Genomic DNA, 15,827 nt, shown 5'->3' with positions numbered 1-15,827 from the left:
GCGCAAGTACCACACCGCCGACAACATGACCGCCCTCAAAAACGCAACCCTCGAACACCACCACCTGATCTGCGCTGCCAAAAGGAACTTTTTCACAGACAGACTGGACAAAAACAGCCACAACAGCAGAGAACTTTTTAGCATCGTCAAAGAGTTCTCCAACCCCAACGCCAACGCCGTCACGCTCTCACAAGACTTGTGCAACTCCCTCGCCACCTTCTTCCATCGCAAGATCTGCGACCTCAACGACAGCTTCGGACACCAGACCCAACCAAGCATCACCGAACCCACACCCCCGACCATCACCCTCAACGACTGGACCCACATCAACACCGAAGAAACCAAAACCACCATGAACTCTATCCACTCCGGCGCCCCATCGGACCCCTGCCCTCACTTCATCTTCAATAAAGCCGACGACATCATCGCCCGCACCTCCAGGCCGTCATCAACTCTTCGTTTTCTTCTGCTACCTTCCCTGAATGCTGGAAACACGCCGAAGTCAACGCCCTACTAAAGAAACCTACGGCTGACCCGAGCGACCTGAAAAACATCCGCCCCATCTCGCTCCTCCCCTTCCCCGCCAAGGTAATAGAGAAGACCGTCAACAAACAGCTGACCGCCTTCCTGGAAGACAACAACCTGCTCGACCCTTCACAAACCGGATTCCGAACCAACCACAGCACTGAAACCGCCCTCATCTCAGTCACAGACGACATCAGAACCCTGATGGACAACGGTGAAACAGTCGCCCTCATCCTCCTCGACCTCTCGGCTGCCTTCGACACCGTCTGTCACCGCACCCTAATTACCCGCCTCCACTCCACCGGGATCCAAGGCCAGGCCCTGGACTGGATCGTCTCCTTCCTCTCAAACCGATCTCAAAGAGTTTACCTCCCACCGTTTCGCTCAGACCCCACCGAGATCATCTGTGGCGTACCTCAAGGCTCATCGCTCAGCCCGACACTCTTCAATGTCTACATGAGCCCCCTCGCCGACATCGTACGCAAGCACGACATCATCATCACCTCCTACGCCGACGACACCCAACTTATACTCTCCCTCACCAAGGACCCCGCCAGCGCCAAGACCAACCTACAAGAGGGCATGAAGGACGTCGCAGATTGGATGAGGCTCAGCCGCCTAAAGCTGAACTCTGACAAAACGGAAGTCCTCATCCTCGGCAACACCCCGTCCGCTTGGGACGACTCCTGGTGGCCGACGGCCCTCGGCACCGCACCGACCCCCACAGACCACGCCCGCAACCTCGGCTTCATCTTGGACCCTCTTCTCACCATGACCAAGCAAGTCAACGCCGTGTCCTCCGCCTGCTTCCTCACCCTCCGCATGCTCCGCAAGATCTTCCGCTGGATCCCCGCCAACACTAGAAAAACCGTGACCCACGCCCTCGTCACGAGCCGCCTGGACTACGGCAACACCCTCTATGCTGGGACCACCGCCAAACTCCAAAAACACCTGCAACGTATTCAAAACGCCTCGGCCCGCCTCATCCTCGACGTACCCCGCAACAGCCACATCTCCGCACACCTGAGACTCCTGCATTGGCTCGCAGTCAGCAAAAGGATCACCTTCCGACTTCTCACCCACGCACACAAAGCCCTCCACAACAAGGGACCGGAATACCTCAACCGTCGCCTCAGCTTCTACGCCCCCACCCGTCTCCTCCGTTCCTCTGGCCTCGCGCTCGCTGCCGTCCCTCGCATCCGCCGCTCCACGGCGGGTGGGAGGTCCTTCTCCTTCCTGGCAGCCAAGACCTGGATCACACTCCCCGCCAGCCTCAGGACCACCCAGGACCACTCCGCATTCCGGAGACTCCTCAAAACCTGGCTTTTCGAGCAGCAGTAACCACCCCCTTCCCGCTAGCGCCTTGAGACCCGCACGGGTGAGTAGCGCGCTTTATAAATGTTAATGATTTGATTTGATTTGATTTGATTTGATTTGATATGACAGCTACCAGAGCTCCGAGAGGTGGCTTGGAGCTTTGACTTGATGCGTTGGAAGGAGGTGAAAATTTCTCACTTGGACTTTTTTCATGACTGAGCCCTCATGTCCTTCCCGAACATCATGGACACTTATGATGTATCATGCAATACAACATGCGATTCCCACTACCTGGGGACTCAAACGGGGTGTGTATCGAACCACCCCAATCACCAACAGTGCATGCACTTTTATCATGTGGCTGCACACGGGTCGCTAGCTCTGTTTTGTACACCTCATTGAACTCCTTCTGGGAGCGACCGCTAGGGCCCAGACCAGATGAACTGCTGACCTCCTGCAACTGCTAACAGGCATACTTTGGTCCTGGGTGCTCCAGCTTGTTAAGGAGGTATCCCGTAAACCACATTTTCATTTTACACAGTTCATCTACCTACATCAGTCATATCTCAGCCTGGTAGCACTGGGAGCCTACCAACACAGGGGTTGAGCTAGGTTCAGGGATATAAGACTCATTATATAGGAATATTCCTGCAATAAATGAGGTGATCACCAGAGGTGGCACTAGCTGCCTAGGCATAGGCCTGCGCTGTACACCTCAAGAGTAGGGCGCTCCTTCGATGCCTTGGAGGATTGTGCCTGGGATGGCCCCCTTTAACTTTGCCGCCCTCCTAACTCAGTTAAGTTTCACAAGGTAGCAGTGTCTTTCCATGTAGGTTCTGGGGTGTCACCCTCAGGTCAGCCTCCTTCCGGACCATGCAGATTTTTGTGGGGTTTCCCATGCCCCTTGACATTCCTCTTCTTGGCAAGCTTCTGGTATATCTTTTCAGATTACATGTCCTTCTGACTCCCCTGTCGGGCTTCCATGGAGCGTGTAATCAAGCCAACCACTAGGCAAACCCAGCATCTCCAAGTGGGACCTCTTTCCAGATGATGGACTCTTGGTCATTTCCTAACGAAGAAAACAGGCTTGGCCAGATTCACAGCTGCCATCAAGGAACCTGAGACCCCTCCTCCATTCAAAGGGAACCAAAGATACTGATAAGTGGCTTACTTGTTTGTCTGCTGTCATAACCTGGTAGTCATACTGGCTCCTGTGTCTCTCAGACCCTCCATCCGGTGCCCATTAGTGGTGACCCACTGCCTATACATTTTAGTAATATCTGGAATGTGAGCCTTCGGTACCATCTCCTTGTCACCCAGGGACATTAGCGTAAACCTCTGCACTCACCTCAAACCTAACTGGGGCAACTTCCTCCCCCAGCACTCCACAGGCCATAACTGAGGTATGCCCCCCAGTGAAGAGCTGCTTCCTGTGGAGATAGATGGCACCCCTTTAATGTGCACATACTGGTAACATTCATGGCATTTAGGCTGGAAATAGCATAGGGACTTCTTCCCATTAAACACATCCTTGTTCTACTCAGGACATTCCTTCTACTTGGAACTCTTTTGATGGCCTATAGAGAACTCCTTTTGGGTTTCCCTTTTACCCCCTCCTTCTAGTGGTGGGGATATTTTTGAGCCCCCTCCTCCCCAGGAATCTTCTTTGACACTCTGGTACTAACCCAGAACTCAGCCTCCTTTAGAAGGTCTCTGATGTTGGCACAGCTCTACAAGCAGTTACAGAGCATGTACTCTCTCATGAATAAATTGCACACCCCGTCCTAGTCACTCACTAAACTGCTCTTACCCAACCATCTAGTGCCTTACTAGAGTAATCCACAAAATCTACCATGGACTGATGAGACTGTTTCTAGCTGCCCCTAAACTTCAAGCAGTATTTCCCTGAGTTTATACCAAACTTAACAACAAGGACTGCTTTCATGGGGGCATACATCATCCTGTCATCTTTATCTGTAGTCATTAGGGTATCCCTCCTAATGACTGGCGTATGCTCTAAGAGACTAGCTTCCAATCCTCATTTCGAACTCTGTACATGCGCAGAGCTGTCTCATAGGCCTCAAACCACTTGTCATGGTCATTGTCATCCCAACCACAAAGCTAGGCATCAGGTCCTGGAGGATGTGGAACCGTTTACCTTCTCTAGGCGTCTCTGTCGCTACCACTATCTTCACTGGACTCTTTGATCTACTTGGCTTTCAGGTCCAGTTCTTTTTGGCTGACCTCAAGAGCCAACAACGTTATCTTTTCCTCCCGGGCCAGCTTTTTCCATTCCATGGCTAGAGTGGCCAGTTGCAGCCTCAGACCTCTTTCTGCCTGTCCTGTAACTCTTCAGGGGCCAGGAAGGTTGTGGAAGGGTACACTGCTCCTGAGCCTGACAGTGAACCTTACTCCTGTGGGCCATCCTCTGGCTCTAAGAGCATTTAAAGGTTATTCTCTTCCTTCCTTATTTGCATCATCACATTTTGCCCATCATCTTCCAGAATCATAGTGCTATCTGGTATTCCAGTTTCTTCAAGCCTTTTGCTAGCTTCTCCTTACACAACTTCTTAAGCTCTGCCACAGTGATGCCTTCAGTGTTGCTGAGATCCCCAAAAATAAAATCACAGGTGCAAAATAGGAGGACAGGAGTAAAATATAGGAAAAAGGAAAAAAAAATGCCCAATTAAAAATAAAAGGGAATTTGAAAATAGATTTTGATTTCAGATTATACATAGATTTTTTTGGTTTTAGATAAATTAGTGAGTGGCAGTGCAAAAGCACAAGTACTGGATCTCACCGCTCAACGCCAGTGTAAGAAATTGGAGTATTACTTGACAGGGGTGACAGTTCATTTAAAATAATGATCACAGTCTTTATCGTGGTGAGCCACCAAAGTCATTAACCTGTGCTGAAACCTCTGGTGGCTTGGCAGAAAGTGGTCAGGTTTAACTCAGAGACAACGTGCAAAGTATTTATGCAGCACTCAAGCAGCAATAAAGTTGAAACTCCACTTAAGAAAAATCCCCAACCAATTTAGAAAAATAGAGAATATTTTAATAAATAAAATGCCCCCAAATGACAAAAATCTAATAAGTAGAACCAGAGATAAGCTTTTTAAAATCTGAATTTAAAAGTAGCATAAAAAAACACACACCACCAAATGTGGTGGTCGAGATGAGTTTGGCTGGGTCAAAGTCAAAAGTTAAGCCCAACCACAATGGATCGCCAATCTGTTACATGCACCAGGTTCTCACCGGTGAAAATGATACCTTCAGAAATAGAAACTTTTGTGGAGGAAAAGTGGTTATTAAGGAAACATCAGTGGGGCAAGCTGTGTCTAAATGTGGGCTTGGCGACAGCCGGGTGCTGAAGAGTGGGGCATGGTCCCTTCATCGATGAAGGCTCTGAGAGGGCGAACACCAAACTCTGTGTCCAGAAAGGCCTCAGTATCGAATGGTTGCTGGTCTGCGTTGGTCATGATAAAGCTCTCTATGTTCGGACTTAAAAAAAAATCTGGAAGATAGATCTCTTTCATCAGAGTAAACCAGCAACCTGAGGCCGACCTGTGATTTTACGTCAATGATGGTGATCTTGGTCTATGTCGCTGCCCCAGGCAAAAAGTTGCAAAGTCCCACTTCTTGGAGTTTGGGGACAGGGGGAAGAGTACACTCAACACCAGCCAAGGGTCCAGGGCCTAGAGAGAGGGGTTAGAACTCACTGCAACAGAGGCCAGCAGAAGGGTCCAGGGCAGGTTCATTTAGTACTGGTCAGCTCAGCAGTTGCAGGAAAAGGCGCCTCTGGAAATTGTGGTGTCCCTGTAGCTCAAATGTGAGGTCAGCTGGAGTCACCTTTAGTGTCCTAGTTTCAAGGCAAGCATGTTCAGTCTTCCTTCGGATTCTTCAGACAGCAGGTCAGTCCTTTTTCTGTTTCTTCACTGGTCCAGCAGTATTCTGAGTAGAGTAAGGGGGATGTCACATTTATGCCTATAGACACCTTGTGGGTGGGGGAAAAGTCCTGGCCACTCCAAACCAATGGGGTAATAATTACCAGGGGTGTCTGTACCCACTTTTGTAGCTCATCATGTGTGATTTACTGTAAACTATGCCAAAGTGCACCTATCTACCTAAGTCCAACATGGAATCGTTCTTCCCCTTGTCATTGCTCCCTTTGATGAGGCTATGATATGGGCAAACTCCCCCTTGTGATCACACCAACCCAATTCTGGGGCAGCCCCCCCCATACTTGTTTTGGAGCCAAGCTGATTAGCAAGACAAAAGGGAGGGAGGTCTAGGTGTGAGCTACATCTGCCAGTGACAGGGTAGGCATCCTTTGAAGCTCTGTATGGGGCAGGGCACAGCTCCCAGGCCACCTTGGCGAGGATGGAAAACACCTCTCCACACACATCCAAAGCCCTTTTTCCACTGTCTAGGAGCAAGTCACATCTTATCACAGGGGAGCCATCAGCAGTCAGTTGGCATTGGACACTTGTAGAAAAGTCACTTTTGGCTTAGGCAGGAAAATGACAACTTTCTAAAAGTGTAATTTTCAAAATAGTATTATAAAATCAAACATGATCAGTAAGTTTGGATTCTGAATTTCTATCAAATTGCTTCAACCATTTTTCTAGCTACTCCCAAACTGAAGTTAAGCATTATAAGTTGTAACCCAGTGTTTTCCTATGGGTCAGCCAGCCTTGCCTCAGTGAGAAATATCTTTGGAGGTTTTTCACTGCAGGCACGTTTGCCATTATCATACGTGCCTTTCCTTTTTTAATACATTGTACCCTGCCACATGGACATTTAGAACCTACCTTAGGGGTTACTGCTAAGCATTAGTCATAAACATTAAAAAGGAAGGGTTAGGCCTGTTCAAAGTTTTATTTTGTTATGCCGAAAAGGCAGTTTAAAACTGCATTGGAAGGATTGAAGACATGTTTTACAGTGCCAATTTAGTTTGCAGCACAATGAGTGCTGCAGCCTGCTGGTGGCATTTAATGTACAGGCCTTGGGTACATGTCACACCATATTTCTGATGGATACAACTACCTGTGGAGTCCTCACCATATGAATTCTCCCTTGCGCCAGCATCTGACGGAAAATCTTCTTCCCAGCTCTCCACGTCGACGAGGACGTCACAATTGCACGGCTCCACCCGACTCCGTCTGACGTCACTGTGCCAATAAGAGGTCCTCGCCGGCGTGCTGACGTCAGTTCCCTTTTTTCCGTGCCATCAACGCTAACGGTTTTCTCCTAGCTCTCGCTACTGTTGAAGGTGTTCCATCTTGTTTCTGGTTACAATCTTGTTTCTGGTTACAATGTTTCCTCCTAGGAAGTCGGGATTTAAGCCTTGTCGAGAGTGCGGGGGTTGCATGTGGGTCACTGACCCTCATGTTGATTGTCTTTGGTGTTTGAGCATGACGTTGAGGAGTGTGTATCCTGCCAGAGCATGAATCCAAAGGCTGTAAAGGAGAGAGAAGCCAAACTCTTTTTGTCAAAGGCGAAAAAAGGACATAAGAGCCATCACAGGTCGTCTTCTCACAGTTCGTCGAAAAAGAAAAAGAGGCGACATCGTCATGACTCTCGGTGTCGTTCGGCTCAGAACTGTTCAAGGTCCAGTTCTCCATCTAGATGGCTCTGTGCGACGTGGGAGGTTAGTCCGACTGTGACTCCACAACCTCAAAGCCCTCAGGCTTCTCCGGCGCCGTCGGTGTTCGAGGTGGCCGCGCCTCCAGAGAGTCCTCGCTTGTCACCTGCGGCGCAAGATTCGGATGCTCAACCGGTGCAAGTGCAGCATGGAGACCAGCGGTATCCTGCATTCCCGGCTCGGGGAGCGGATCCGGAAGTATTTTTAAGTGCCATGTTTTCTATGTTTAATGCTATGGCCCCTGCTTGTGCACCGGCTGGTCCCACGGGTCCTTTAGCATTTACGTTGGGCTCCCTGGCTCCTTACAAGGTGGCACCGTTTATGCCCTTCTATCCGGCTGAGGGTGCGCGCCGATGATGTTGCCTTTTAGACCTGCGGCGCCAATGTCATCACCCTTTCATTCAACGCCAATGACGGAGCCTCAGGTGACCACAGCGCTGATGGGATCCGCTCCGGGCCGGATTGCTCCGGATTTGACCGTAGTCAGCCTTCTTCTCCTGGTCCGTGCCTTTCAGTTCTGAAGCAGGTGTCATCAACGTCGCCTAATTCTATGTCAACACCAAGGTTAGAGGTCAGGCTGAGGTCACGCAGAAAGTCTTTAAGACTTTTGGAGGAACAGGAGTACCAAAGGCAGTTGCTGGAAGAAGGAGAGATTGTGGAGCCCTTGGGGGAATATCAAGGACTCGACTCAGCCAGTGGGCTAGACACTTCCACGGAATGGGACCTTTCTTCACCAGGGGAGTTTACGGAGGAGGCTGCCTCTTTCCATACTGTGGTCAGGAAGGCGGCAAATTTTTGGGATCTTCCGTTGCCTGCTGCAGAGGTCAAAACAAATATCCTAACTGAGATCCTGCATCCTTCTTCGACTTTGGCGGATCCATTGCTTCCGTTTAATGATGCTCTTACGGAGCCTATCTTAGAGGTATGGAGGAAGGCTGTGTCATCCCCAGCTGTCAACAGATCTGTGGCAAGGAGGTATAGGGTGGCTCCTGGAGATCTGGGATTCTTGTCGAAACATCCTACCCCGGAGAGTCTAGTTGTTCAAGCCTCTTGTACTAGACGGTCTGCACCAGTTGTTCAGAAGATCATCTCCTATTGTTGCAGCAGGAAGTTCAAATCCTGTTATCAAAAGGTGCAGTGGAGTTGGTTCCAGAGCAGGAAAGGGGTCAGGGTTGTTATTCAAGATATTTCCTGATTCCCAAGAAGGATGGTCGATTGAGACCAATCCTGGACCTGAGGATTTTGAATTGGTTCCTCAAACAGGAGAAATTCAAGATGCTGACTCTAGCACAGGTACTTCTGGCGTTGAACAGAGGGGATTGGATGGTGTCTGTCGACTTGCAGGATGCTTACTTTCATATCCCTATACTCAAGTCGCACAGGAAGTATCTCCGGTTTGTGGTGTGGTCGCAACACTACCAGTTTGCGGTCCTTCCGTTTGGTCTTACTTCAGCACCTCGAGTCTTCACGAAGGCGATGGCGTGGTTGCAGCAAGTCCCAGAAGGAAGGGAATATCGGTACTCCCTTACCTGGACGATTGGTTGATCAAAGCCAAGTCTCTAGAGCTCGTGCTGCATCACTTGCAGATGACAACTCAGTCTTTGTTCAGTCTAGGTTTTTCGGTAAAAGTGCCCAAGTCTCACCTGGAGCCCTCTCAGCGCCTCCTGTTCATAGGGGCAGTACTGGATACAACATTGAATCGGGCCTATCCTCCACCTCAGCGGATTCTGGACATCCAGGCGTTGATTCCAATGTTTCAAAATGGAGCAGTTGTTCCAGTTCTCAAGGTCCTACGCCTGCTCGGTCTGTTCACTTGTTGCATTCTGTTGGTCACTCATGCACGTAGGCACATGAGGGCGCTCCATTGGTGCCTCCGCAAGCAGTGGTTTCAACACAGAGGGGATCTTGAGGAGTTGATAACGATCTCCAGAGACGCTGCAGCGGATCTACGATGGTGGGCTGTGGACGGCAACCTTCTTTCTCAAGGAAGGCCGTTTTCACTGCTGCCTCCGGTGGCCACGGTCATGACGGATGCTTCCACTCTAGCGTGGGGAGCTCATCTGGGGGACCTGGATATCAAGGGCCATTGGTCTCCAGTGGAACAGACTTTTCATATCGATCTGTTAGAGTTGCGGGCGATATGTCTGGCTCTCAAGGCCTTCCTCCCGTCCCTTCGCGTCAGTCAGTTCAGGTCCTGACGGACAACACTACAGCGAGGTGGTATATAAACAAGCAGGGAGGAGTGGGGCCGTACCTTCTCTGCAGAGAGGCTCTGCGTCTCTGGTCCTGGCTTCAGGACCATCGGATTTGCTTGGTAGCGAATCATCTGGCCAGAGTGCTCAACGTACATGCGGACACTCTCAGTCGACATTTCTCAGCCGATCACGAGTGGCTTTTCCATCCGGATCTGGTCCTTCACATCTTTCAGATGTGGGGTTCTCCAAGGATAGATCTGTTTCCCACTCAGGAGAATGTACACTGCCCGTAATTCTCCAGCCTCAGAATCCGGTGCAAGGAGCTTTGGGGGACGCGTTTCAGATGTCTTGGTACGACCAGTTGCTTTATGTGTGTCCCCCCCCATACCCTTGATTCCTTGGGTTCTGAGGAAGATTTGCCAAAATCTGGCTCAGGTCATTTTAATAGCCCTGGATTGGCCAAGAATGGTGTGGTACACGGACCTTCTCCAACTCTCACTGTGCCCTCCGCTCCGTCTCCCTCTCAGGGCAGATCTCCTCTCGCAGTTGTAGGGGCAGGTTCTACACCCCCACCTCCAGAGCCTGCACCCTCATGCCTGGAGATTGAAGGGGGAAATCTGAGTTCTTTCTCTCTCCCACCAGAGGTAGTGGATGTTATTTTATCGGCCAGGCGACACTCCACTAAGACTGTTTATGCCGGCAGGTGGCAAAATTCGTGGCTTGGTGTGGAGAGAAGCAAATTGATCCTTTGAGGGCCCATCGGTCCGATGTTCTGTTGTTTGCATTAGCTTTAGCACAGAAGGGTTGTGCAGTTGCTACTATTAAGGGCTATTTGGCGGCACTGTCAGCCTTTCTTTGTCTTCCAGATCAGCCCGCCTTGTTTAAATCACCTATTGTTATTAGGTTCTTAAAGGGTTTAACTAATAAATTTCCTCCTGTTCCTTTTCTTATACCTTAGTGGGATCTGAATCTTGTTTGAACTTTTTTAATGAGGTCACCGTTCGAACCCATGCATTCTTGCCCGCTAACGTTTCTAGCTCTTAAGACGGTTTTTCTGATAGCTATAACTTCGGCTAGGCATGTTGGTGAGCTTCAGGCCCTTTCTGTAAAACCTCCCTTTACTTTATTCTTTCCTGATAAAGTGGTTCAGAAAACCAGGGCGGCTTTCCTACCTAAAGTTGTCACTCCTTTTCATATGGGGTAGACCATTACCCTTCCATCTTTCTACCCTCCTCCTCACCCGTCGAAGCAGGAAGAGAGGCTCCATCGTTTGGACCCCAGAAGGACTCTCAGTTTTTATATTGAGAGGACGAAAGACTTTCGCTTGGAAGACCAGCTGTTCGTGGGACATATTGGAAAGAGGAAGGGCAGAGCGGTCCATAAAGGAACGATCTCCAGGTGAGTCATTATTTGTATCAAGGTTTGCTACTCGTTGGCAAAGAAGGTTCTCCCTGAGGGTATTAGAGCCCATTCCACGAGGGCTACGTCCGCCACTTCGGCCCTGGCTAGAGGGGTTCCGGTGGTGGATATTTGCAAGGCAGCAACTTGGGCACCAGAAAAAGTGTTACCGAAGGTAAGTAACTTGTTCTTTAGGGACTCATAAGTAAATTAAATGTGCTCATTAGGTATATGCTGACTTTATCTTGTTTAAAAGGGAGAGCCCAAGCACTTTATCACTGGTTAGCACGAGTAAAGAGTGCAGAGACCGATAGCCAGCAAAAAGAGGTTCAACGGAATAAGGCAAAAAATCTGGTGGAATACCATGCAAAGATGGTCATTTTCAACAAGGCCCAATATCTTGCCCTGGCTAGTGTGCAAGTAGCAACATATTAAACTAAGATCCAGCATGAAGAAGTCAGGTTTAACTCTGGCTCTGCCTACAAAATAAATCATCAGTCACTTGATATGTTCATTTCTACTAACAATCCTCTACCCTGTCAAATTAATTTGCTTGAATTAAATCCAAGAAGTGGAGATTGATTTTATGCAGGCATTTTGCTTTTTGGATCTCGCCTAATACTGTCTGTTGAGCATATCGTTAGCATACAGTGGGCTTGTTGCCCACCATTTGCTTTCCAGTAGTTGCCTTTATTGTCACTCTCATTGGTTCTTATTCATTAGTTTCTGTGAGATTTCCTTCCTCTTCTGGTTTTGTCCCTCCTCTGGAGCATGGACCAATTACTTGTGTCTTTCCACTGCTCCCTTTTAAGGTTCAATTTTTTTCTTTTTGGTTAAGAACTCGACAAGAGTACATGTGTTTTCCATCTGCCTCCCTTTTTTATTTCATGTTCCTCGTTCTCACCTCTGTGTTTCTCCCAACACCCTTACTCCCACAATTGAGATTCTTGCTTCCACCCACCTGCTCGTCTTCTGTGGACATTCTTGCTTCTCCATCTCCTTTGCTGTCCCTATCCCCGCATACCGACCCTCAGTTGTCCATGTGAATCCACATCACCACCAGCCTTTCATTCTTTGCCTGTGTGCTTTCTCTCCCCTCAACCGTTATCCATGTGCTTCTCCATTCCCACCCACCTACGCTCCATTTGTGTGTGCTTCCCCCACTCCCAGACTTAGCCACCTTCTGTTGTCCATGTGTTTCTTCGTCTGCCCACCCTCTGTTGTCCATGTGCCTTTTTGTTTATTGCCACCTGCCCAGCCTCCGTTGTGTGCTTTTTCATCCTCTCTTTGTGCCCCACCCTCTGTTCTCTGTGTACGTCTCCAATGTTTCCCACTTCTCCTTCTCTTATATATATTTTTTTTTTTAAAGAAAAGCGCATTGTGTTATATAAAAAAAAAAGTGCATTAGCACCGCATCAGAAAAGCTCATTTTTTAATTTTTAATACTAATTCATAGAAATTCAAGGAAATTTGTAGTAAGCAAAAAATGCTTGCCTCATTTTGTAGGCATGTGCATCAGTTCTGGTTTGCACTGCTGTACAGCATGGATAAAAATTATTGCCAAAGTCAGTAGTTCTCATGGGGAAGACCTGTTGGCTTTACCAGTTGTTTAACGTACTGAGGCTTGTCAAGGTATAGGGCCTGACTTACAGTTTGGTGGACTGGTTACTGCACCACAAACCTGACCAGGATTGTAGCGCAGGCTTCTGCCCCTGCGGCACAGGGGGCCACCACTCTCTGTGGGGGACCCCCATTCAGCCCAAAGTGTATGAATATCTGCAAGATATTGGAGACTAATGGGTCTATCAGCACATTCTCCAGAGGTGGCCATCATTTTGTGTTAAGCCCCTGAATGTAACAGATATCCCCTCTGCATCATTACTAGTGTCATACGATATAATGCATTTGTAATATGGTGGACAGGATATCCATCATATTTGAATTAGTAACCCGTCAGGGCAAACTGTAAATTAGGCACTGTGTATCACAAGGAGGCTATTGGAAGAAGCCATGTTGTAAGCATAAATAAAAAGCAGGCGTGTTTGATAATAATAGTGTAACTTCAAGTAAACATACGTGTATCTATTTGATCCTATCAGGGCATTCTGAACATGCTAAGGATGTCATTATAATGTTAAGAACGCATTAGTGTTTTTTCTGCATGTCCCTCATTTCCAATATGTTTTATTACAGATTACCAAAATAGAAAATGTATGTCATTTGGGGCAACTCCGTGTATTAAACCTTGCTAGGAACTTCATAACTGTTGTTGAAAATCTTAATGGACTGGATTCATTGGCAGAACTGAACCTGCGTCATAACGAGATCACATCAGTGGTAAGAGCTAAATGGGATTTATTTTTGGGTGCGTAGTTTTGCAAATGCAGCTAAAATTATTTTTATATCAAAATTATTGCGGCAGTTCTAGTTCTGAAACTTCAGACACACAAAAAGGCTGGCTTTATTTTCTATGACAATTTCACATCTATACATTGGAGGACTATTCTTAGCGTGGAATATTGAATTTAACCGGGGTTTGGGTGCATCAGTAATCAGTCATTCTGTAAGGCAGACTTTTCTTCACTGTACTTATTAACTTGTTGATTAGTATTTACATTAAATACAGTATTAAAAAATACATCTAAGTCTTTTTCATTACTCGTATTTGTGGATTTAAAGTGTGCCTTCAATTCTGTGAGCATGATCTTCAATTTAGAAATTGAACCATGTCTTTACTTCAGACAGATATCTTTGCAATCTTGTGTGAGAAATTTGAATGCATGGTTTAGCCTTACACTGGAAAAACTGTTGCAAATGGGTTCCCCAACTTTAGTATGCCAGGATTTTTTGCTTTATGCTCATCTGGCCTAATGACCTGTATTGTGGGTGAGTCTCACTACCTGAGGTAGAAGGTGTAGTAATTGAACTAGAGTAGATCAGAGAGGGGGTGATGGACTCCCTAGATTCTCAGGATGGGAAAATGGTGGATATCGGGGTCGGGTCGGCACCTGCCAGAGTACTGTGTGAAGGATGTCATCCTCGGACTGTTTTACATGAACTTGAGGTGGGTGCTGTGGTGATGTCTAGCTGGGTGTCCAGTTACGTAGGTCCTGTGGGACAGAGCCCAGGACAGAGAGCGGACGCCCTCTAGCCAGATGGTGTACAGGAATAGGGTGGATCACTGTCACCTACCCAGGTGTTCAGGTGGGTCCTATCCTAATCAAGGGACCCTGAGCATCAGTCTGGAGTTAGGGAAACACACCTGTTATGGAAGGTTTCTCTGATCTGTCCAAATGACAGGCTGCAAAAGCTCGGCCTTAGTTTACTCCTGCCTGGTGAACTTCTGGTGTACAAGCTTTGGGGAGTGGCCTTGAAGCCTCTTCAGGTCCTGGCTTGCCAGACATTGGTTTGGCTGGTGGGTGTAGTCCCTGACATGAGGGTGCAGAAAGGCGGGTGTGCCCAAAGTGCCTCAACTAGATGCCCATGCAGGGTCTATCTTAACTGACGGTACATCAGTCTGGGTTGGTGTTAGGCACTTTTGTCCAGGATTGTCAATCCAAGTGGCCAGAAGGGCAGGCTGTGGAGGACTTTGCCCTGCAGTCCTCTGGTGGGTTCACTTTAGGTGTAACAGTGGGGCAGATGCATGTGCTGAGATGCAGCGGGAGACTGAATGGTGCCCGCAGTAACCCAACTCGGTGTCATGTACCTGCTCCAGATGCAGGTGCCCTTGATCATCAGTTTGGGTGGGTGGTGTAACACTTCTGTCCGGGATTGCAGCTGTGATCTGTCGACAGGACAGGCTGTGGAGGGCTTGCTTTAGCAAACTTCTGCCTGGTACACTTTAAGCATACCTTTCTTGGGACTGCAATACCCTGAGGACCCTTAGGAGTCCTGGTTCACCAGGCAAGGACTCAGCAGTGGGGACTCCCCGCTTCTCTGAGTGAGGTGGTGGAAGGTGGAAATGCATGCCTACAGGGTGACTTGTCATATTTACTGGCGGATCTTTAGTGTCTCTAATTTGTCTCCAGGTTGACAGCTTGCAGGCTAGAAAGTGGCTTAAACTAGGGCCTGGAGAAGTTTAAGGTATGGCTCTCACAGTGGCCAGTGGTATTTCCAGTTGACCAATCGGGGCTTGAGGTGAAAGGTTCCTATGGTAGTTACAGCCTAGGGTGAGTCTTGCAAAAGGAGCACACCGTGGTTAGGCTGGGGTTTCCTCAGGAAACATAGTCATCCTGAGAGGATGTGCTGGTAGCAGTAGCCCCCAGAGTAACTACCGTGGTGAGGGTCAGGGGTCCTGCAAGGGGCTTGTCTCTGCATCTTTAGGGTGTAGTGACCCAGATGAGTGAAGGTACTGAGTTGTATATTCCCCAGAGGAAGAGCAGCCAAGGTACCCATGTGACAAATTTCAGAACTGTCTGTAGTGATGACAGTGCTGAAACACTGGACCCTTGTCAGGAACAGGGTGTTGGGCGCAATTTGCGTGACCCTGGGAAAGAGGGGGCCAAGACCTTATCAGGCCATATAGGTATGCAGTGTCCTGAATGCATCTGACCTAAAATCAGAAGGGTTCATAGTGCAGTGTGGTTTCGCTGTGGAGAGAAGTGGCAATGTGGTTGAGTTAGCTGGGTGGTCTTAGTGTAGGAAGGCCAGTGTAAGAGCACTGTGGTGGCAGACAAGCCATTGCCACTTATTTCTGGTGTCCGGGGAAGAATGCCCATGTGCGATGGGCAGTTCTTGCCCTAATTT

The 15,827-nt window shown here is 48.5% G+C and overlaps 1 protein-coding gene across 1 annotated transcript in view; it reads left to right on the top strand.

The window, feature by feature from the left end:
* The window catches only part of LRRC49 (leucine rich repeat containing 49), a 447,480-nt gene that overhangs the window by 122,994 nt on the left and 308,659 nt on the right, over positions 1–15,827 (top strand). Inside the window, exon 8 of the mRNA XM_069222363.1 lies at positions 13,275–13,418. Within this exon, the coding sequence (XP_069078464.1) occupies positions 13,275–13,418 (144 nt within the window). The remainder of the gene's footprint in view (positions 1–13,274; positions 13,419–15,827) is intronic.

This window comes from Pleurodeles waltl, chromosome 3_1 (genome assembly GCF_031143425.1).
Source record: "Pleurodeles waltl isolate 20211129_DDA chromosome 3_1, aPleWal1.hap1.20221129, whole genome shotgun sequence".
Classification (NCBI taxonomy): Eukaryota; Metazoa; Chordata; class Amphibia; order Caudata; family Salamandridae; genus Pleurodeles; species Pleurodeles waltl.
The sequence above is the reverse complement of the archived record's forward strand: the minus strand, read 5'-3'. Positions and strand labels throughout refer to the sequence as shown.